Source organism: Chelmon rostratus, chromosome 12 (assembly GCF_017976325.1).
Source record: "Chelmon rostratus isolate fCheRos1 chromosome 12, fCheRos1.pri, whole genome shotgun sequence".
NCBI classification, from domain to species: Eukaryota; Metazoa; Chordata; class Actinopteri; order Chaetodontiformes; family Chaetodontidae; genus Chelmon; species Chelmon rostratus.
This window is the reverse complement of record NC_055669.1, coordinates 12,372,899-12,396,099: the sequence shown is the minus strand read 5'-3', so window position 1 is coordinate 12,396,099 and position 23,201 is coordinate 12,372,899. Positions and strand designations below refer to the sequence as shown.

Here is a 23,201-nt window from a genome sequence, read left to right as displayed (position 1 = left end):
CTTCAGAAGCAGGATTATCTGCCCCCCCTCGGGGGAAGCTGGTGTATTTTTGGGCTGGTCTCACTAGATACAAGCCTTACTGTGCGCTCTATTCCTTCAACAGTCTTGTGCTGCCTTTCCCACACATCTACCTTATGTCACAAATTATTTCTTTTACATACTTCCAGTTTCCTCCTTAATTACTTGTGGCCATCATAGATACTTGGGCCCCTCTTCTATCCGGTCAGCCCTCATGCACAGGTAGTATTTGGCTGGAAGGATGGAGTCTCACTGAGCTCACTAAAATATTTTCCAGTCTTTCCCCTTTGCCCCCCATGCTTCCTCACCCTGTGAGCCAGCAGACTGTGGGAGGCCAATCTGTCATACTTTTCGTTCCCGGGGCACTGCTGTCACTGGTAGTGTTGGTGACTGGCAGGCAGACCCTGCGGCGTGCTCTGTCAAACCTTCTAGTGTCCTGTCTCCACAGATAAAGTCACTTCACTATTGACAGGTGATGTAGAGAAGTCTAATCTGATTGATGGAATGATTGATCGAGGGTCTGACAGCATGATAAAAACTGAGCAGAGAGAGATGCCAGATAAAAAACACAGACAGACAAATATAAAGACAGATAGGCTAAATGTGTTTTGCTTTCAGCAGCTCTGCAACCCAGTCACATCCATTAATCAGTGTAAAACATTGTCCACATTTTCTTCATCCTTCATTACAGTGGAGCAAGGCCGCTGCCATAAATCACCGTATGGAGGGTCAGTCACTTTTAATAACTTGAGAGAGAGTGGGGCTGCATGTGTAGACTCAAAATTTTGTAAATAGCTTCTGCTGGGGATGAAGCAGCAGTGCCAACATGAGAAAAAGTGAGACCTCTGCATCTCCGCGGGCCTTTGCAGTTCAGTTTACATGTCAAGATCAAGATATTGATTTACGCACCCACCCACATGTTCCTGAAACTTAAAACAGGATTAACCGCATCGACGCGGGCCACAGAAAACCACCTTGAGCTCCAGATGTCTTATTAAGATAGGAGTGTTATCTACCAGGTGTGTGTGCATGCATTTGTGTGGAATTTGTGTTTGTATTTTGTTCTTGTGACTTTAATTGCTTGCGACTTTGTGCGAGACAACGTGTGTCCCCTTTGGGACAAAAAAGTGATGTCATGGCTGCAGAGTCTCCCTTTGTTACCATCACTGCTTTCGTCCTCCTATCCACTCATCCTTCTCCGTGTGTTTCTCGTTTTCTTCCCCCTACTTCTTCTTGACTCGCTTTGTCTTTTGGCTTATATCCAATCTAACAGCACGGACAGGAACAAATGGTATTACAAATATCCAACTTCCTCATTGGCACTAATTCCCTTCTCATTTTGCTCTGCTGATCTTTCCTGTTGCACCTGTCACTTAGAGATGAGACTGAATAGAGGTTTTCCTGGAACTAACTGGAATTTTATCTCACATGTTGCAAAATAGTGTAAACGTAATAGAAGTACTATTGTCACACTGTAAAAACAGTATTTTACTGTTATAACTGGTTGAGATGGAGCTTATTTTCATTAAGGATTCATCTGTTGATTGTTTTCTCCATTAATTCAGAAAACAATGAGAAATGCCGTCAAAATTAGAATTATAAAATGTACAATATTTCCCTCTGACATGTTGGGGCGTTGAAGCAGAAAGTGGAATGGAAAGAAAAGAGAGAATTATAAGTAGCTCAAATTTGTACTTGAGTACAGTACTTGAATATGATGAGAGGGGCCTCAAGGAGAAGCATCTGTACAATTGTGAACCTATTATTTTAATAGGCATACCATGGCCAGCAGATTAAACCGTCCAAGTCTCGGTACAATGTTCCCATCCAATCAGTTAACATAGTTTTTTATTTGACAGCACAATATGCAGCAAATTGAATTCACTCACTCAACTGAATATGGAAATCTCCCCGAACAGAGTGAGTAAAGAATAGGATACACAGGCCAAGGGAAAAAAGAGCAGACATCAATAAATAGACTTTATAACAACCCCTCCAGCCAAGAGTTTTTCACTGGAGAGCAAATGAAATGGTACTGCCACAGCATACTGAACACAAACCCAAAGCCATCCACTCAGGACATTACTCCAAGTGCCAGGATATCACCTCTCTCCTCAAATGTTCAGCAATAAAGAGCAGCATGCAGGATGATCTCACCCACTCAGTACCTCGCTACTTCTCTTCCTTTTGGCTGCACCTTCACAACCTTCTTTCCCACGATCATAGAATAAAGAAAGGGCCATTGAAAATCTCCTGCGGTGTGACATATTGATCACCACCCTGTGTGTATGCATGAGGAGGTTAAACACAAGCTTTAAAATTAGAGTATCAACTCCCCGTAAAGCAGCTCTCACAAAGATATCAAACATCCACATCGACACCTGCCCAGACAAATATGGATGTCAGTGTGTGTTGCATACTTTCTTCCAAACTCCTTGCTGTGCTCTGCAGAAGGCCACTGTGATACCTGCTGCCTGAAGCTGACCAAATGTTCCAGACTCAGTGGCGTGTTGCTGCTGTCTCAAGGACAGGCTGATACTGGCTAGCAGCCAGGCAGTTAGCGCGTTTACGCATGCAAAAAACAAATGGGATTTTACTCACATATCATGCATTTTGATTGGCTTAACTGTAACAATGGAAAACATAAAGTGATTAGTTCCAAACAATATTCTATATGACAGTCCAGTCACAACATAAATGATTAAACAACATGGTTGTGTTTCAACATCTTCAGGCAAGGTAGGTAGGCAAACATAACGCTACACTTAGCTTAGCTTAGCTTAGCTTAGCGTAAAGGCTGCACCAGAGGAAACAGCTAGCCGAGCTCTAAAGGTAACAAAATCCTACCAGCACCTCTATAGATCACTAGTTATCACATTATATCTCATTTGTTTAATCTCCATACAAAAAGGGTCAAAATGGCACAATGTTTTACATGGTGGTCATGTGCCGGACTATTTCTTGGTCAGGCGCAGTAACTTCCGGGAGTCTTTCCCGACTCCTGGAGATATAACATTAATAAGTGAGCTTTAAAGGTGCTTGTTGGCGGATTTTGCAACCTTCAGACACCGCCAGGCTAGCTGTTTCCCGCTGCTTCCAGCCTTTCTGCTAAGCTAAGCTAACTGGCTCCTGGCTATACTCTGTCTACATGTTTACTGTACAGCTGTGAGAGTGGTGGCGATCTTGTCATCTAAACTGGAATTGCATACATTGAAGGGCATAATAACACAGTGCTTGTTATTCATACACGCACGCATCTCGATATGCACATGTGCTCACAACTTCACCCACATCACCCTCGAAAAGGTGTAGTGGGCTTTTATGCGAGTGGGGTGTCGATGGTGTGCGCTGGATATCTCACCTGAGCACTACGCTCTGTGTGGCTCTGTGGTGTTGTCGGAGTTGATGACTCAGAAAGTTTATGTAAGGACTGGCCAGTAGGTAAGCATGGAAGTAGCTGTGAATCAGGTTGCCGTCCTCTCCTCCTGGCATTGAGGTGGATTATTCATATATTCACAAACTCTTATGAATCGCGTGCTGCTCTGAGGTTCCTGCTCGCTTCACACTTTTTCCTTCTGTCCTTGCATCCCTCCAAATCCCTGCCTCCCTTTTGGAGCAGATGCACTGTTATTCCTCTACCCTCGCACCTGCTTCACCCACACGCACACTTGCTCTCTGTCTCTCGCTGAGCTACATTTTGGTCCAGAGAGAGACGTACTGATGAAAAGGAATCACTCTTTTTTAATCACACTCCGCTGTGGTCTCACCCTCATTTTCAGTCTCCTCGCTTCATATTTTGTCTCCAGAATTTGCATTGTGCTAATGCAGCAGATGTTTCATTAATGCATTTTATGTGCAAATACAGAGAGTGAGCAATTACAGACTGAAGAAATCTGACTAAATGCTTTATCGCCTTGTGGTTGTTTTCTGCAGTAATTAGAGCATTTGTGCACAGCGTATGAGACTAATTCAAAATAATAACTGTGTTTCCTCCACCTTTTCGACATGTCCTTGGATTGAAAACTCCTTTAAGAAATAATCTAAACCAATACCCATCATCGGACGACTTCCTTGCTGCATCCTCTGGCACGAATACACAAACCACTAAGGGCCACTGTGGCTGACTTCAACCCCTACAGTTGTAACCTGCTATGATTTGTTCAACTGTGCAAGCAGCATTCTGCCAAGGTCGGCTGAGTCTTTCAAGTTAACCTCCTGAAGCGTCTGGCCACATTAAGTCGTGTGACCCCAGCACACAATATCTGCTTGCACATGAGTTTAAGCGCGGATGAGCTTTCCTCACAAAGAGGCTGAATACATTTCAAGCATAACCTTTGTTTTTGCTGTCCTGAAGGTGCCGGTTTCACTGGAAGCTTTTTTCAGATTACTTGTAGTCGTCTTTAATCTTTGCTTTTATAAGAGCTTTATTATTCTCTGAAAAAATGCTACCTGAATCCAATTGTCCTGTGATGTATTTTTGTGTCTACAATGTGAAACTAATGTACAAGATGTTGCAAATCAGCCTTCATATAAGACAAGTTTTAAAAATGGTCCTCCTGCAGGTTATATAAAAGTTGCATTTGTGGCGCCATCCGCTGTTTGATTATTGACATTATTGCTCTTTAATATTTTGTTTTTACAGAGATAGTGAGAGCAATGACACACGTTATCAACCAGGGCATGTCTATGTACTGGGGGACATCCCGGTGGTCCGCCATGGAGATCATGGTGAGTGATTCTCGTGCATCTCACAACAAGCAACATGAGATAAAGTCCAACTTTGCCAAAAGTTAGATAGTTAGATAGTTGTTAAGAAACTGGCCTCTACCTGAACAATATATTACTATTTCTTACTTTTTGTCTATCCCTGCAATTAAATTGTGGGAACTTTTTTGATACCATGACAACACATTTAGAAACAGATTTTCTGTCTAATTTACCACGACGGAGCAATTACAGAGTCAGACATCTTCCAAAGTGATTTCAGGAAATGGGAAAATACGTTAAAGGTAGCTGTTCCTCTTTAGCTGACATATATTAAAATACATGTATAATGATATAGATCACAGTGGGATAGCTTCTGTTTATCTAGAGAGCCATTTTGCCCTACTGAAGCAGTCATAACTGTAAAAAATGTCTTCTTTGTACTGCAGAAGGGCACAAAGATGGAAAATGAGCAAATGCTGTGTGGTGAAACACTGCACATCATATACAGCAGTGCTGAAAGAAAAAAAACACTCTTTAAACATGAAGGTCAGTGTTTGCACATGTTTCCTCTTCTCATGAACATTTCTCCTATGTTTTTATTCCCTCTTCACATTTAATTAGGAAGCATATTCTGTGGCCAGGCAGTTTAATCTAATTCCACCAGTGTGTGAGCAGGCAGAGTATCACTTCTTCCAGAGGGACAAAGTGGAAACTCAGCTGCCAGAGCTCTACCATAAGATAGGTAAGTCTGCTGAAAGATTCTCCTCAAGTCAAGCTTTATTACATACATTTTGGCCATGATAGCTTTTGTATCCTGCTGCTCAGCGGTCACTGTTCTATCTCAGGTGTGGGTGTCGTCTCTTGGTCCCCCTTGGCCTGTGGAATCATCACTGGGAAGTACGAGAACGGCGTCCCAGAGTCCTCCAGGGCTTCAATGAAGGTACAGGTGAAATTTCCACACTTATCCAGTAATAAAACATAATCTGGTTCAAGTTGTTTCTGTCTGGTTTTGAGTAGTAATTCTAATACTTATTGTTTTACTGCTCTTCCAGCCATATCAATGGTTGAGGGAGAAAATAATGAGTGAGGATGGGAGGAAACAGCAAGCCAAGCTAAAGGAACTGGCTCACATCGCGGAAAAGCTCGGTTGTACTTTGCCACAGCTAGCCATAGGTAAGGGACAAGACCCTCAACTTTCCATTCCTGTGAAAGCGAACAAAGACAATGCTGCTCACAGCCAAATTCAGTGTTTCTGTACATACTGTCTGATACCTTGATGTCACAGTCGCAACTGTAAAAGCTCCTCTTATCCCCCAATCTTTAGCCTGGTGCCTGAGGAATGAGGGAGTGAGCTCAGTGCTGCTGGGATCCTCCAATCCAAGCCAGCTAACAGAGAATCTGGGAGCCATTCAGGTATAACGCACATTTCCTAAGCCTGAGTGATACCGAATGATTATTTCAGTACAGATAAAGAGCATAGACCGTGCCCTCTTTTTTTCATTTTGTGCGTTTCAGGTAATTCCAAAGATGACAGCAGGCATTGCCTCAGAAGTGGATCATATACTGGGAAATCGCCCTCACAATAAAAAGGACTACCACCATTAAAATGGACCCTGTTTTAGTAAACTATGCCTGAAAAGCTTCTCAAAGCTCACCTCTCACAGCCATGGCACCATAAGTGTGTGCCCAACTCTGCTTGTGTGCGCGTATGACTGTATGTATGACAGTGTAAAAATGCTCTGCTTGGCTCCTTGTCTGTATGAAGACCAACCAGTACTCATTATTGTAGAGTGAGCTACTTGACAAAACATGCATGCTACAGCTGGCCAGTGGACAGAACAACAGTTAGAAGCTCCAGCAAGATGATGTCTGGAGTGAAATTGTCTTCAAAACTGTGCAGACGCTGCTGAACGCCAAATTTAAAGAAGCTAAGGATTAGATCATGGAGAAATTGATTCCTCAAGCTCATGCTGATTGACACTAACATGAGCCAGTTAGTGAACTACCATGATTATCTGAGTAAGTGTCATTGCATCACTTAAAGAAAACTTCAGAGGTACTTCCTGTCCACAAAGTATCACATGAGCTTTAGGCAGTGCAGTAAATCCATGAAAAAGATGCGGTGTATCAAAATGTACGCAGTGCTCCAGAAATCTACCTTACTAGATGTTTATGGCGTAAGAAAAAGAAATGAGTGATCTCAGCAGACTGGATGATATGCGAACACTTCCCATTGCAGCTGGAGCTGACCTGTCAACGTGATGAATCGTTTCATTGCTGGAGGAACTGAAATTCTGCTCACAATGCTGTTGCTAATACCAAGAGAGCTAAGTTAAACTATAATATGTTGCAAAACATCTGTTCTGACTGTTATATATTTTCCTTATTAAGCAGCTATGACAGAATGAGCTTTTCATCTCCTCGTGTTGTATCTTCTTTCTGTGTCACTTATGCAAAAGTACAGCATAGTGTACTCCCTATTATGGTCTCTCTACCCCTTTTCTTTTGGACTACGCCAGACTTTCTGTCAGTAATGATATTGTCTGATTCATTTAATTTCAGTCTTTGTTGTGGCTGAAACATTTGGCCTCCTAAGGGGGTGCTTGTGGATGAAAAAACAAAGCCATGTAGCTGATGAAGAGACTCAGAAAATAAAATAAAATAAAATAAAACCATATGGACCCCTGCAGTCATTGCACCTGGAACACGCTGAAATTTTAACTCAACTTCTCCCAGATTCCGGTGTTACATCTTGAGATGATCTGTGTTATGTTCTGTCTGTTCAAACATGTATTTCGGTGTTATTCATTAGATTTGTACATAGAAATAAAGAACTTATAATTCTCATGTGATATGTTTTAAAGATCTATAGTCATTTTCTATAAGTGTTATGGAGGCCTTCTAATTTTTCGGCCCTTATGAACTGAAATAACAAAGCTAGAGTAGACTTATTGTTGGCTGAACTACATTGTAAACCGCAGTAAAAATAAACAAACAGAAAAAAACTGTGACACTGGTAGAGTTAGTGCTGTTTGCTGTTGGGGTCTGTCTGTGTCTTCCTGTTTTATAATAAAACAATGTGTGAATTATTTGGCTTGTGAAAAGTACATGCGGTGAGAAATGTTGCAGTTATATTATAAATAATTCTATTTTATCACATTTTATTTTGTTGTTTGGGGTATGGTTTCCATAGAAACAAAGGCGGGCGTTTCCGGCGAATTATCCAATGAGCTGTTCCTGGGTAGAAGCGTGATATTTGATTGGCTTCAGGGGACTTCCTCGAATCTACTAGGCTGCAGCTCGAAGCCCGCGGTTTACAAAAAGTGCGGCTAGTCGAAGTGAAATAATAGCATTAAATAATCCTCTCTTTACTTGAATAACCTGCTGGAATCATATCAGAGTTGTACCAACGCTACGGTAGCGTCAGCTCAGAATAAAAGTCATATGAGACTGCGGCGGCGACCCTGCTTTTTCACAACCAAACAAGCAGGGAAGCGTTTTGTTTGTAGCGGCAGCTGTTAGCAGGTAGCTAGTTAGCCAGATAGCGCAGGGGAGTTAACGTTACCTTGTCAACTAGCGTCAACTGAAAGTGCTTTGCTCATTAACAGCAAGAAAACACAAGCCGCACAGTTTCTTTCTACGACTTGAGGTGAGTGTTGTGGGCGACTCTTCAAATCACACGCTAGTACCTGAGCAAAACTCAAACGTTATCAGTAGAACATTTCTCTGCTAGCTAAAACCACTGAAATAAGATAATCTATAATCGTGCGCTACTGTTACAATGCTGCACTCCGTTCATTCTCTCTCTGTGGGTCAATCATTGTCAATGCCAGCTGGATAACCAACAGCAATGTCGTTGTCGACTGAGGCTTATTTTGGGATGAGCCAAAGCAGCAGGGGTAAAGGAGACACTATTTGTGTGGTGCCCGACTTCTCCCCTGATCTCCTGGAAGACGACTTCGACCTGAATAAGTCCTACCCATGTACTCAGAGACCGCTGTACAAGAAGAACCTTTTGGCGTTGCAACGTCGTTATTATCCAGGTTCCTTGAGAGGTGAGTGTAACTGGTGTGGCTGTAAGGAGAGCTGATCGATTGACTGTTTTGATGATTGATTATCCTTTGAACAGTGTATCAAGGAAAAGTGACCGATATTAAGATTTCTTTCTTCTTTCTTTCTCGTTGATCAAAGTAAATTTAATAGATTTGATTTGATTGACAAAACAAGCTATTTAAAGATGTAACCTTTTAAGATAGAAGAGTTTGGGAGAAAGTGATTTTGAAATGTATATATCTGTCCCAAATGTTTGCATATAGGTGAATATCTGGATGATTGCCCTTCTGTCGCAGCAAGAAACTACCAAATCTCGAGCTTACATCCCGGCTCTCAAGTTTCTGCTGTGTCTCTGCCACACCTGTCCAGTGTGTCAGAGACAGAGGAAAGGTTGTTCAGTCAGCTATTCTCCAGAGATTTTGACCTGTCGGGATCTCCATCTGCCCTCAACCCAAACAAAGTCATTCTTACTGTCGACCATAAAACCATAGAGGTACTGTGTGTGCACTCAATATGAGCAGTGGCATCTTAGCAGAATTGGGCAAACAGTACTGTAACAAGAGCATACCCTGTAATTGTGTTTGATCTTCATTTTTCAGATTTTGTCAGCGAATGAACAGGCCTGCAAACTGTTTGAGTGCACCGCTGTTGAGCTGATTGGCAAAAAGTTGTCCTGTATCTTGAAGAAAACCAGTCAGGTGCTGGAAGAAGCACTGGAAGAAGATTTTCCACTTGTGGATGGAACTGTTGTAGCTGTGTCTGGAAAAGTGGTATGAAATGCTGATTTAAAAACTTGAAAATTAAAGTATGCTTTGAATGCTTTAATTTTCCTCGAAACATGGTTAAATCTATTCGGTAAAATGTCTTTCGTTTTCTTCACCATTGTTGCGAGAGTGTGTTTTGTCTAACATGCTACTTTTTCTGAAGGTGGATGTTGTGACATCATCCGGAGATGTGCCAGTGTCAGTGTGTACCCACAGACTGTCACAAAGTGAAGAGCCCTGGCTTGTCATAATAGAAAATGTGGAGAGGGTGTCAGCCTTTCTGTCCTTTTCACAAGATGTAAGGCCATTTATCAGACTTAGTAGTGTGATTTTTCTTTTTTTTTTGAGAAAAGTTTTGGCTTTCCTTTCTTTTAAAAATATGTTCATGATTTTAATGATGTTCCCATCTTTAATTAAACGCTGCTAGGTAAAATATTACCCTTTTCTGACTAATTAAAACATTTTTTTTTTACGCCTTTGATGTCATTTCTAGGGCAGTATCCGAACCTGTGACTTGGCATTTGCCCAACTCCATGGATACCACCATCCCGACGAGTTAAAAGGAGTGTCTGTTAAGGAGCTAATCCCTTCTTTACAAATCCCACTCCACAGTCATGCATTGCCCAAAGTAAGCACACGTTACAACCAAAACTCCCACTCAGCTAAGGAAAGAATCCCTTTCTTAAGCTTTGCTTTCAAGTTTCTGTTTACCAATGTGCTTCTTAGACAGTTCAGCAGCACACAATAAAGAAAGTATATCCCGCACCATTTTAAGATCAGGTATTTTTGTAAGTCTGTCATCTTAGACTTTCCTTTTCCGTCTTTCTTTTCAGATGCTGAGGGTTCAGAGAGTGTGTGGTAAAAGCAGAAATGGTGCATCAGTCCCACTGTGTATCAAACTTCAGGGAGCAGTGGTATGTGGGAGGCCCCAACACCAAAACAGTGGGACTGATTGCACCTGTCCAGTCGAGAGTCTTGAAAGATCGGATGCACAGGACAAGCAGCCATGCTCTCCTCTCATCTCCTCTGTGTGCAAGTCAGTAAAGACAAACCCTGAACACTGTGAACAACCTCATGGAAAAGAAACATCTGCTGGTAAGGTGTTTCTGTTTTGTTTTTGAAATATAAGGCTGGGACTTAATGATAAATCGGAGAGGAATTAAAAAACACCCAACATTACTCTGGAGAAACAGGTTTATAATTCTATAGTCTATATTATGCTGCCCAAGTACTTTACACATATAATATTATATATCTCTTATGGTAAGAAAAATGTACAGAAGCTAGACAAAATAATGTAAACCTCAGGTGGAAAAATAATGAAAATTCAAAGAAACTGGCAAGCACTGACAAAAAGGAGTTGTAGTAGAGTTGAAACCAACCAACAGGAATATTAAAGACAAATTGTCACTGTCCAAAGAAAAAAACATGTATCTCCAAATTTGATTATTTGGAATTTTTCAGATAAACTGAAGAATTACATGTTACTGAATGGGTTGAGAAATTTCTTCTGCCATTTAGAAACATGTTCATTGTGAAAACTGCATTGTCACAAGGCAAAAGCCTGACTGTTTTTCTTAACCTATGACACACTGACAGGAGATACATGATTTTTACAGGATAGCAACAGGATGTGGCAAATACTGGGACTGCATACAATCTAATATGACCAACACTGATCAGATATGATACTTGCAATTGTAGTTTAGAAACTTGAAACAACCTGATATTTGCTTGTTTAACCAATTCAATATGCAAAATAATCACCATAGATTAAAACAATATTCTGTCCATACCTTGAAAAATGTCATTGAGTGTGTTTACATGTGCCTTAGTATCTTGGATATGAGCCTTGTACTGTTTTTGATTATATTTGGGATATGGCGTTTACGTGAAACATGAAAAACCTGGTTATTCATATCCCTGTATACATGATCAGCGCAGTATCCAGGTTTCTGGGCATCTGCCTGCAGGTGTGTCTTGATATCTCAGCCACTGTGACATGGTTCAGAAACCTGGAGAAACCTAAAGTGTTTACATGCCACAGTGTCCTGTTTCCCTCAGAGTATTACAGGTAGTATATCCAGGTTTCTCAGATGAGGTAAGGTCTTTATTTGAGTTTCTGAAATGGGGCAAAAATGTTTACATGTGCAAAATATAACCAGGATACTAGTGTACATGTAACCCCCCACTGTACTGTAATCTAATAGACTTGCTGTAACTAATTGTGCATTTTGAACGTGTCTTACCTCTTTCAGAAGTCAAAGTTAAACTTTTTTTAAGTTTGGACTGCATTTTCCTCTCCCCAGGTCCTGCACTGGAGTACTCTGGAACAGTTTGGGTGTTTGCTCCTCTCAGTGGTCTCCTCCTGCTCCACGCTGATGGCTCAATCTACAGCATCCACAACCACCTGGCTCTCAGTCTGTTTGGCTACAACAAGGACGAGCTGCTGAGAAAGGTTAGCCAACATGACCAGCTGAACAAGGCTGTTTGGATCAATGACTCTGCCAACTCTCACTTCTGTCACTGCTGCTGTGTCATCAACAGAGTGTCACTTTTCTGATGCCCGGTTTCTATGGATGGATGTCTGACTCGGACAGAAAGGCCAGCTCTTTCTCTGATTCTCAAGCAGAGGCTAGTAAACGTACAGCCTCATCCAAAATATCAGGGAAATTTGGTGAGCATTTTTTTGTATTTGTGATGAGTACAACTTGGCAGTTTTTTTTTCATATATCACAGTGGTTCCTATCATGCCAGTGCTACTGCTCTCCTCTTTTACGTTCATTTTGTCTTCTCATTCAGTTCTATTTGTTTACTTTGTGTGTGATTTAATCACGTTCCTTCTTTCTCTCAATCCTAGACCCCTCCTCACTGGTGGCTGGCGACATGGCCATGGTGCGTCAGGCCATACAGGGAAGAACCTCCACAGGGAGAGGTAGGATCTTCACGGGAACCAGCACCAGGCTGGAGAAACAGGCCAGTGCTTTGTCAACCCTTTCTCCTCCTGCTGTCACCTCCACACGGGTGGTTATGTAAGTTGCAATCCCTATGTCCTTGATGCCATACGTCACCTGAATGTTTTGTACCCAGAAACTCAATGACTTCATATCCCCAAAGGTTAATAAACGTCTCAAATGTGATCATGTTGAAACCGCAGAAAAAAATGATACACCAGCAGACATTAGAATGAATCCAAGACCAAATCTGTGCTTTGTATTTTAACAAATAACGGACAGACAAAAGCTGTCCAGTAAATCTGAAAACACAGCAACTCTATGGTCAACCCTGATATATTCTCCATGTATCCACCCAGCCAGTAGAGACACTGAAACACTCTTTAAGTTACAGCTTGCCAATGTTAATCTTTGCCATTTGTGCCCATTCTCTAAACTTTTACTCTGAATCAGAATTGTTTCGATTTTGCAGCCTTGAAATTAAGTGGTCTGACTATTTTTGGTTCAGTCATGACAGAAGATCAAATGATCCTCACTGTGATATTGTCAAGTCAAATTTATTTCTAAAGCACATTTAAAAAGAACCCACATTGACCAAGGTTTTTTGCATACCAGAGCAGGTAGTTAAAGATCACAAATACAAGAAACAATGACATAAACATAAAAGCACGCAGCTCATTGGCACAAATAATCAACACATAGGAAATTGGAAGATGAAGGATTTACAACAGGCATGTCCAAACTATTCCATAAAGGGCCGTGTGGCTGCAGGTTTTGGTTCCAACCAAGGAGGAGCACACCAGGCCAACCAATCAACATCAAGGGATCCCTTAGTTATCAGCTGAAAAGTGAGATCAGCTGATTAAATGAGTCCAGCCTGGTGCGCTCCTCCTTGGTTGGAACCAAAACCTGCAGCCACACGGCCCTTTATGGAATAGTTTGGACATGGCTGATTTACAATGTATTAATGCTTCTCTCTTGTGCCATCTGTTGGACAAATGATGTCACAGCATGTTTGGTCACTGAAGCTATATTCATTTGCAGTATGAGCAACTTATCCATTGTTCAGGTTTGGTGAAGGAGATGAGAGGCACAAAGGGTGTGCGTGTGTGTGTGTGTACACTTGTACAGCCGTCTTTGTGACAACCAATTTGAGTTTTAAACTTTAGACATGAGGACATTTTGGCCTGTCCTCACTCATAGACAGACCGTCAAAGGACTGTTTGAGTGTTAAGACCTGGTTTTGAGGGTAAAATTAGGTTTGGGTTAGGTTAAGGGGCTCAGGAAGGAAAAACATATGTGCATGTGTCCACCTAAAAATACTTTAAATGCTCATGGACCATACCTGTAGATAAATATTTATATAGTATTGCTGTAGGGTTCCATGCTTTTATCATTTTTGTCATTTAGTACAATAGCGGGACATTAATATAAGAATATATATTACTATCCGGGAGAAACACTGTCTGCCTTAAAAAAAATTTGTCCTGCATTTTCACCTTTTTAAAGTGATACCTCCAACCAAACATATCCTGCTAATGAAGCACCTGTAAAGATTTAGAGCAATTGCCTCCAGGATTTTGCCTTTTATATTGTGATCATTACATGCTTATTTGACCCTGATTGGCATTACAGTAGATTCAAATCTAGCCATTCTTTCCTAAGGGGTGATGACACTGCAGAGCTGATAGAGGAGGCAGCCCAGGTTGCTCCCTGCAGTAGCCAGTTAGACAGTGCAGATACGACTCAGGCACTCCTCAAGACATTTGCCTGGGTGGAACTTCCAGAAGAAGACACCTCCTCACTGGTTTCCACCGAACCCCCACACCATTCCCAAGAACAGCAGCTGGGCCGTAAGGTTCATGAAAATCATCAACCTCCCATCAAGGTTATCCCAGGTATGATGTGGCAAACTTGTTGTAGTTTTTGTGTTTTTGTTCATCCTTATAACTGAGAAACGAAGCTGCAGAACTGCAGTACAGATTAAAATGGGTGGTGAAACGTTAACTGGACAGGCTATCTGTAAGATTTCATATTATGTGGAGTCATTTCATGTTTACGGTGAGAAATAGTGTTAAACGAGCAGCCTTTAGAGACTATCAAGCATTTTGCAATGCTTTAGTTCGGGTTTTTTTTGTCCCCTTTAGACACTCCCACTCAGAATGGAAATGCTGTTGGCAGGGTGGGTGGCACCTCCCCTGATGTCGGCAAAGACCACCGCTCATGCGCCTCTGTCATCCAAAACTCCAGCTTTGAGGTCATCTCACTGGAGAGCAGGTGAGGCTGGAAGTTGCAATTCAATTCATTCACGTCATTTTCAGCACCAAAATCTACACCTGGCTTTAGCCTTATTTGCATGCAATCATCTACTCTGTGATTCTGTCTAATGTGTCAGTAACCAAGGCTAAAATATAAGGCAAGATTAGAACTGCTCTGCATGCTACGTCACTGCATTGAAATCTTTTTCACCATCTGTTTTATTCCTTCAGTGTTGTCAAATTGTTTAGGCTGACTGCTTGTGGGTTGAAGTTTCACTGAAAATTTGGTTGATAACTCAGTTTAGAAGAAAACATATCTCCTGGCATGACAACCGCAAACTTATTCCATCACATCCAATTGGACTGAACGACTTTTCACATGAATCATTTGCAACTTTAACAACAACTGAAACTGGTGAAAACTTTCAGGAATGTGGATATGATGAGATTGGACGTAAAACTGCAGACATTCTTTAGAAATGTTCATATTTCCACAATTGAGAATAATCCCATCTCTGGATGTATTTATTCTGAGAAGATTTGCCAATCTAGTGCTATCAGTTGTTGTTCTTTGTCATCACTTTATTGAAACTCAATTCCCCAGGTCTTCCTCTGGCTTCTGTGAAAAGTTTGCTGGCCATGGTGCTTCTGATCCAGGCCAAACAGAGGACTCTCCCTCAGCACACATAGTGGACTCAGCCAGCTGTTTCCTGGACCTTAACAGCAATGGGGATCTGGTGACCCGGGCCCTGGCTGATCTAGATCTGAGCAGTAGTATAGAGCTGATCAGCAACAGAGGGTACAATGACGATAACCAACACTCCATGACATCCTGTGATACGGCTGAGCTTCTGCGTACACCCTCCCCATGCATGGTAGGGTCTGACCAGGAAGCAGAGACTGGGAACGCTGGTGTAGAGCCCAGAGAAGGCTCAAGTGAAGAGCAAGTAGAAAAAGATGAGGCCGAGCAGGATCAGTGGGCAGCCATCTCTTCGATTCATAAAGAAAAGAGCCAAGGGTTCTGCACACAAATGAACGGTGGGATTCAGTCAGCGACAGACATTCCTGCCACATCTACTCCTAAGAAACAGAAGGTGAATGGACAAACACCCTCCTCAGACAGCACACAGATACTGGAGGGGCGATATGAAAGAAGCGCATACCACAGAGATGGCACGAGAATAGGTTGGTACTACTAAAACTCTTAATCATTTCCCTCAAAAACAATACACAGACTTTATTACACTGAGCAAAAAGACTCCAACCAGTACCTTACTGTCTCTCCAGATGTGCAGTGTGATGTGCGCAGGACTAATCTTGTTGATGGAAGCTCCTTGTTCTGCGTGTGGATGAGCAGGCCTGGCCAGCAGGGGACACTGTTGCAAACAGATCGATCTCTGTACGACCAATCAGGAGCCAGTCTGGGAGAGGTCAGTGGTAGTAAAGATATTCAATAATACGTTAATACAGGACACAGTATTTCTTTACCAAAATAGAAAACATTTCGTTTAGCTTTCAATTACAGCTGCGACGATTAGATTATAAAATAATAATAACCAATTAATCAGTTTGAGTGACTTTTTAAGGGGAAAAAAGCTTCTTAAATGTGAAAATTTTGAGTTGTGGATAAAACACAACATTTGCGGACAATATTTTATAAACCAAACAACTAAACTAATGATCGAGAAAATAATCAACAGATTAATCGACAGTGAAAATAATAGTTTTTCACAGGCCTGCCTCCAACCCATCATTCTGAACTCCTGTCCTCCCTTTAGAGGATTGGTGAGGCCAGTCATGGGGAAGCATTACGCTCCACCATGGACCTAGAGCAGTCTCGAGCCTGTGATGGGCAGTTTGAAGAAGAGTACCAGCCTCTTAAAGCTGTGGGTAAAGGAGCCTTTGGTTTTGTCTGGAAGGCAAGAAGGCGCTGCGATGGACAAGAAGTGAGAAAACCTTTCATCCATGCAGAAACACATCCCATATATGTATATACAATATGCAGCAATTTCTGTTCTGACGCCAGTTGTTGTTATATGGAAAACCATGAAAGTGCGAGAGTAATATCATCGTTGTGATGACACGTTTTTTTTTTTTTTATTTTGCAGGTGGTAGTAAAGTTCATTAGCAAGGCCAGGATTGTGAGTGACTGCTGGGTAGATGACCCCATGCTCGGACGAGTCAGCCAAGAGATTGCCATACTGACAAGAGTACAGCACCACAACATAGTTAAGGTAACTGGGTTGTCACATCAGAAAAAATTTGTGAAAACCTTACAGTTAGACCTTAGAAAAAATAGTTTGCTCATCCTATATGTGTGTTTGTGTATGTCATCAGGTACTGGAGGTGTTTGAGAATGGGAGTTACTTCCAGATGGTGATGGAGAAACATGGAGATGGCTTGGATCTTTTTGAATTTATAGACATGCAGCCAAGGCTGGATGAGCCCCTGGCCAGCTACATCTTTAGACAGGTATGTCCATGCAGTATGTAGCTAAGAAAATGCATGAAATGCATGTAACAGGAAAATGTGCTCTGAAATGTGAAGTGTTCATTTGATGAGCTGGAGGTTCTGTTTCTTTCCAGCTGGTGGCTGCTGTCTTCTATCTAAGGACTAAGAACATCCTTCACAGGGACATAAAAGATGAGAACATTATCATCGACAAGTGTTTCCACATTCGACTGATAGACTTCGGCTCTGCTGCCATGATGGCTCCAAGAAAGCTCTTTTACAATTTCTGTGGCACACTGGAGTACTGCTCCCCGGAGGTGCTGCAGGGAAATCCGTACGTACCTGAGAATGAGTGTTATTTGTTCCTTTTCATTTCACAACCAATAGTACATTTTAGAATGGTGCTCTTTTATGGTTTAGGTCAAAAGGGGAGTAACTTCCCTTTTGTTTACACAGCTCAATCAAAGCATTAAGCCTTACACCAGATTCTAGGTCAGAGCACTGTTTTTCAGTATAACTTTTATGACTCATTAACCTTTACAATGAACAATTAAACTATATGTAGCTTCAAGGACGAGCTGATGGTGAAATTAGAAAAAAGCCACACACAGACACTACAGTAACTGATGAATAAAATGCTGCCATATTTTTCTTTTTTCCCTGAATAATCTTATTTTGATTAGCGCTTGTCTCCTTGTTGGGCTTTTGTTGTAGCTATGAGGGTCCAGAGCTGGAGATGTGGTCTCTTGGTGTGTTGCTCTACACTCTGCTATTCAGTGAGAATCCTTTCTGTGGCGTGGGGGAGATCCTGGATGCCAAACTGAAGCCTCCGTTCCCCCTCTCTCGTGGTATGCTGCTGTTCTTTGCTGCTGGCTGCAACTACAGTAGTTTTCATTAACTGTCCCACAGAAAAAAATATTCCAATTTCCAAAAACATTTTTTATAAGTCAGTGCTAAATTGTTCTTTATGTGCACTCAGACCTGCAGGGTGTCTTATGTGGACTGCTGCACCCTGATCCTGCTCAGAGAATGACTCTGGACCAGCTGCTGCTGCAGCCCTGGATCAGCCAGCCCATTTCCCTGGCAGAGTACAGCTGGGCAGAGGTGGTCCCTGCAACTCTGAGCTACTGTGAGTACTTTTTAACACTAAGGCTAGACTAATAATGGCTAGACATGTTTTCCACTTCAGATACACATTCAATTAAATATCAAGTAGAGATGTTTAAATGTATCCCTAATTCTTCTTTGAACAGGCTCACCACAGTACCAGGAGTCCAGTCCTCAAGTGTTCGTCAGGCAAAGTTTGTTCCCGGATCAACACGATGAGACTCTTCCTGATGATGAGGAGGAGGAAGAAGAAGATGAGGATGAAAGGTTATCAATGGTGGCCTTGGAAACAGAGCTTCAGAAGTACCTCCGTGAGGATTAAAGACTGAATTTAAAGGGAGTGGAGCCCAACCATCCGTCCAACATTTAATCTGCAGTAGTGCAAAATGGGGCAAGTGCAAAATAAGAAATGGGAAACTTGTCTCAATCCAAGCTAATAATCAAACACTACTCTGTCTACAGACAGCTTTACATACAAATTGATCTTTGCCTTTATAAAGTATACACATCTTGCCACCAAGTATAATGATTATCATTGTCAAGATGTTGTTTTTTTATTTAATCTATATAGTATTTATTCTTTTGCTTTAGGGAAAAGTTGAAGCGTTAAACACAAAATAATGGTTCAGACATCCAGCTTTGCCACCAAAAACCACAACCTCAGAGAATCCACAGACAGATTTTAGTTTGAAGTTGAATCAGTTTATCCAGCTTTTGTGTAATGGTCTTTCTTTTATCTGTATTATTTTAATCTTGAAGGTTTTAATTAAAATTTGTAAGTATAGTTACAATATTTTAGCTATTTATTTTAAACATTAATAAATATTTTACCACAAGCATCTCCTTTTTAATATTTTTCAGTGTGATGATTGAAGACTCACCTCCAAACTGTAGGAATTTTTTGTTTGTCATGCAGACTTTTAAAATGTATTTGTATTTTTTATTTGTTATGCCGCCAGTTAACAGAAAAATCATATAAATAAAGCAATATTTTTTTTCACATTGCAGTTTCTAATATGGTGATATACCAAGTGGCACCAGCTGCTCGACCTGACGGATTCTAACTGCAGATTTACAAAACTGCTTTAAAGTGGATTTCATTTGTCATTCATTTGTAGCCCATCTGAATCTGTTCATTCATTCTTGTCACTTTGCTCACAAATCACAGTGTGCATCAACACAGCTGTTAAGCGTACAGCAATCTGGTTTTTAGACCATGTTTGAAAACACTATATGTCTTCTCTCCTCTTTGAGAGAGACCATCAGTATCCGTATATAGAGAACATTTCAATGTATGTTTTTCCAATCCTCCCGTGCGCCGTCGTCGTGCATTAACATTTCGTCAAGCAAGGAAAACATAGCGGAACCTTTGTCCTGTACACTCTGTGTCGAAGCTGAAACACGGAAGTATATATACGACGGACAAGCATGGGTACCCGAGCTGCTGCGCGCCAGGTGAATCAAAATACAACAAAACATGACAGTTTTGACATTCATTCAACGTATCATAAAATTAATACTTTGTAAAGCGTTTAATTTAATGAGCCAAATACTTTGATCATGTCCTGGAAACGGCTTACAGCCAAATAGCCCACAAACTTGCACTGTAACCTTCATGTTTGCTAACTTAAGCTAATTATATCGCAGCTTATTTATTAGCATATCTTCTGCTAACTTCTTTTCTGCGTTTTGTCTACAGCTATAACAATTCATAATAACCATTCTCAACAACAGGGACATAACTGCTGTCAGTGTTTTATCGCCGTGTTATTTTCCCCTCAGGTTCTTCGGTGGACTTCAAATGCCACCTCCTCTGTACACAGCCCGCTTCAGTTTGGGAGATGCCACCTCCAGCCTCCATGCATCGGGTGCCGATTGTTTTGTTCTTCTACCAGCCAGATTAATCTGCACTCAGCACATCACAACCATGAACTCAGTCGACTACCCGGGAAGCCCGACATAGGGCTGGACCTGCGCTCTTTGGTTGATATGGGATTCACAGACAGCCAGGCAGAGCAGATCCATGAGGACGTATACAAAGTCAGAGGAGGAAGTGCTGCCAAAAATGCTCTGCCAACGCTCACAGCTCTGTTGGTTTTAGGTCTTAATCCTTCCAGTGTGCTGAAACTGCTGAACAAGTGTCCTGAACTTTACACTGTCAAGGAATCGCAGCTTCAGCAACGAATAGGCAACCTGCGGAAACTAGGTTTGGGTGAAGGTACGCAGCATGGTTTATCCTCATATTGTTGATGCATTAGTTTAGGTGAAAGTACTTCATGCTCAACTCTATATTAAAAAAGGGTGCTCTGTATGATTATCAAACCAGTGTTCTTCCTTTCATCCCCCCTTTAGGCAGTCTTCAGAGAGTGGTGGCATATTACCCCCAGATCCTGACTGTGCCTGTGAAGACAATAAAAAATGCAGTGCTGTTCCTCAGGGAGAAGTGCCTCTTTACCGTCCGTCAGGTCACAGACATCCTCAGAGATAGTCCGGCCATAGTGGTGGAAAACATAAACCAGCTGGAGTACAAGTTTCAGGTAAGCATGTAAACCAAGGAATAGAATAGACACTAGAACGTGATTTACAGATTTACGAATAAGATATTAAGAAAATTAAAATTGGACACTTAATAGATTTGTAGATGTTTGGCCTGTTATTCAGACAAAACAAGTAGCTTGATAAGATAACCTTGGTCTCTGGAAATTTTGCAAAAAGTGGGATATTTTATAGAGTAACTCGAAATTGACTTGGAAATGATGATTAGTTGCAGGCCTTGTTGACATACATAGAAGTTCAGTATAGTTGAATTAAATTTTCCATCTGGAGACAGGCAGCTGTTCCCATGGTTGACTGCATATGTACTGACTTCCTCAGAACTTGATAGACATCACATCAAATGTCACCATAGTTTTAAAGGATATTGCCCTTGCTGAGAGATTCCTGTTCACATAGACTGTATCCAATTCAAACTAGAGACTGACTGCATACAGTATGTAGTTTGTATTTATGTAGTATAGAGATTTCTTCTTATGCCTCTGCTTGACAACCGTGGGCGGAGGCATTATGTTTTCAGGATGTCTGTATCTCCGCCTCATTCTCGTGAAGACAATCACTCAGGAACACCGTGAGGGGGTGTCTTCAAAACTGTCACTAATGTGCACTTGGACTCAAGGATAAACTGATTAGATTTTGGTGGTCAAGGTGTGACCACACAAAGCATATTTTTGGGCATAACTCAAGATTTAATGACAAAATGATCACAACGTTTCCAACAAATGCCTTATAGGATGAAATGATGAAGTGATGACATTTTACGGTCAAACGTCAACTTCACTGTGACATCAAAGTGTTCTGCAAAAACACTTTCCTGGCCATTTTTCAATGCCATAACTTCAATACTGAATTGGTGACACTAATCTTGGGTGTGCTGATTGTATAGATCTTCTGCGCTACTGTGTTGAAGGTGTGTGTGAAGCGTCCACGTATTAGAATTTGTATCTTCTTTGGAGCAACATCAATATTTGAAACATTGTCGTCCACTGCAGGCTCATTGGTTCTGCTGATATTCAGCTTCAGGGGATTGTCGTTGTAAAAATAGTCTCTGAGTGACCACAGCATGTTTCTCACTGAAAATTCTCACTGGAATCATACATGGGACAATAATATCTATCAACAGCATATACAAAAACAATCATTTTTAGCATGTATACTGACTTTTTTGAGTAGACTTGACTGTTGCTTTTTTCAGTGTGAACACACAACATGCTCCTGCTACTATGGAGTTGGTACCCTGTTGTACTGTTGTGTGCTCCCTCTGGTGGCCATAATTGAAATCCACATCTCTTGGGCACCAGAGACAGTGAATGGATCACAGTGTTGTTGTTAAGTGGTTTGAGACTTGGCTGTCTCTATCGAACATTTCAGGTTTTGTGCTACTTTTAACCTGGGAACCTATCATTTAGCCATTAATAATCTGATATATGCCATATATCTGCTGCTAAATATTTATCCATACATAATATCTTTTTAATATGATCTGGTGAGGTACATGTTACTCTCTGTTACTCTTGCTGCAAGTACATTGTATTTGTATAACAGCTAGTGTTACAAGTTGTTATTTGAGGTTATCTTACTCCTGATCTGATCATTGTCTGTTGTTTGTAACAGCTTGTATTAACTCATCTCTCTACAGTACGTCTACTTTCGAATGGGTGTGAAACAGGCGGAGATGGTGAAGTCCAGGTTGTTCCGTTTCACTCTGGACGAAGTGCGTCAGCGACACTGTTTTCTGGAGCGCAGAGGCCTGTATCAAACCCCAGACAAGAAAGGACAGACGATCATCATCAACCCCAAACTGGACAGCATCCTCAACGTCGACCAGAAAACCTTCCTCACACAAGTTGCCAAGGCGTCGGAGGAGGAGTATGATGTATTTAAGAGACTGATGGCAAGAGAATGGCAGGAAGAGGAGCAGGGCCGCATTGAAGCTGATAGTGATGTTGATGAGGATGAGGAAGAGGAGGATGAAGAAGATGAGACTGGTGGAAAAAGTGGATACAGGATGAGGAGAAAGAAATAACAGTGGTAGAGTGACTGAGAGAACTAATTTAAAGATGAAATTACATGATGAGAGAAAATGACACATGATGGTGACCAATAAAAAGTTTCCTTTAAACTGTTGAACTGAGTGTCGTCATTAAGTGTGACACAAAATTCTCATCTAAAACACACATGGAACCGTGATGTTGTGGTTATTGTTACGTAGCTTGTTCTCCTTTAAATGTACCCATTATGGCAACAGATTGGACTGAGTGAATTCTCTGGTTTGAAGGTGATTTTTGTGTTTATCTTAAGTGGCCGCATCAGGACGTAAGATGTGAAGACGTTAG

General features: G+C 41.4%; 3 protein-coding genes across 4 annotated transcripts in view; all 3 read left to right on the top strand.

Moving 5' to 3' along the window:
• kcnab1b (potassium voltage-gated channel subfamily A regulatory beta subunit 1b) overlaps positions 1 to 7,698 on the top strand; it is a 43,054-nt gene extending 35,356 nt beyond the window's left edge. For both annotated transcript variants that reach the window (XM_041948522.1, XM_041948523.1), the window contains exons 9-14: positions 4,661 to 4,746; positions 5,347 to 5,467; positions 5,571 to 5,665; positions 5,778 to 5,898; positions 6,050 to 6,138; positions 6,241 to 7,698. In XM_041948522.1, coding sequence (XP_041804456.1) covers positions 4,661 to 4,746; positions 5,347 to 5,467; positions 5,571 to 5,665; positions 5,778 to 5,898; positions 6,050 to 6,138; positions 6,241 to 6,330 — 602 coding nt within the window. In that variant the 3' untranslated portion in view covers positions 6,331 to 7,698. The remainder of the gene's footprint in view (positions 1 to 4,660; positions 4,747 to 5,346; positions 5,468 to 5,570; positions 5,666 to 5,777; positions 5,899 to 6,049; positions 6,139 to 6,240) is intronic.
• Positions 7,699 to 8,048: 350 nt separating this feature from the next.
• On the top strand, positions 8,049 to 19,188 carry pask (PAS domain containing serine/threonine kinase). The gene is made up of 21 exons (XM_041949629.1): positions 8,049 to 8,374; positions 8,559 to 8,780; positions 9,042 to 9,271; positions 9,378 to 9,548; positions 9,706 to 9,840; positions 10,036 to 10,170; positions 10,376 to 10,637; positions 11,852 to 12,000; positions 12,090 to 12,219; positions 12,403 to 12,574; positions 14,162 to 14,394; positions 14,644 to 14,773; positions 15,359 to 15,939; positions 16,042 to 16,184; positions 16,533 to 16,700; positions 16,863 to 16,988; positions 17,092 to 17,226; positions 17,340 to 17,539; positions 17,920 to 18,053; positions 18,185 to 18,334; positions 18,459 to 19,188. Exons 2-21 carry the CDS (start codon positions 8,576 to 8,578, stop codon positions 18,632 to 18,634), a joined length of 3,765 nt encoding a protein of 1,254 aa, XP_041805563.1. The 5' UTR covers positions 8,049 to 8,374; positions 8,559 to 8,575; the 3' UTR covers positions 18,635 to 19,188.
• Positions 19,189 to 19,733: 545 nt separating this feature from the next.
• mterf4 (mitochondrial transcription termination factor 4) lies at positions 19,734 to 23,070 on the top strand. Its single transcript, XM_041949754.1, has 4 exons — positions 19,734 to 19,767; positions 20,095 to 20,530; positions 20,665 to 20,849; positions 22,505 to 23,070. Exons 1-4 carry the CDS (start codon positions 19,741 to 19,743, stop codon positions 22,889 to 22,891), a joined length of 1,035 nt encoding a protein of 344 aa, XP_041805688.1. The 5' UTR covers positions 19,734 to 19,740; the 3' UTR covers positions 22,892 to 23,070.
• Positions 23,071 to 23,201: the final 131 nt, after the last annotated feature.

Excerpts from the sequence above, each read along its gene's own strand:
- pask (XM_041949629.1), top strand. The coding sequence starts at position 8,576 with ATGTCGTTGTCGACTGAGGCTTATTTTGGGATGAGCCAAAGCAGCAGG. Across the intron at positions 8,781-9,041 it reads TTATCCAGGTTCCTTGAGAG|GTGAATATCTGGATGATTGC; the intron begins GTGAGTGTAACT and ends GTTTGCATATAG. Across the intron at positions 12,001-12,089 it reads AGGACGAGCTGCTGAGAAAG|AGTGTCACTTTTCTGATGCC; the intron begins GTTAGCCAACAT and ends TGTCATCAACAG.
- mterf4 (XM_041949754.1), top strand. The coding sequence starts at position 19,741 with ATGGGTACCCGAGCTGCTGCGCGCCAG. Across the intron at positions 19,768-20,094 it reads CCCGAGCTGCTGCGCGCCAG|GTTCTTCGGTGGACTTCAAA; the intron begins GTGAATCAAAAT and ends TTTTCCCCTCAG. Across the intron at positions 20,531-20,664 it reads GAAACTAGGTTTGGGTGAAG|GCAGTCTTCAGAGAGTGGTG; the intron begins GTACGCAGCATG and ends TCCCCCCTTTAG.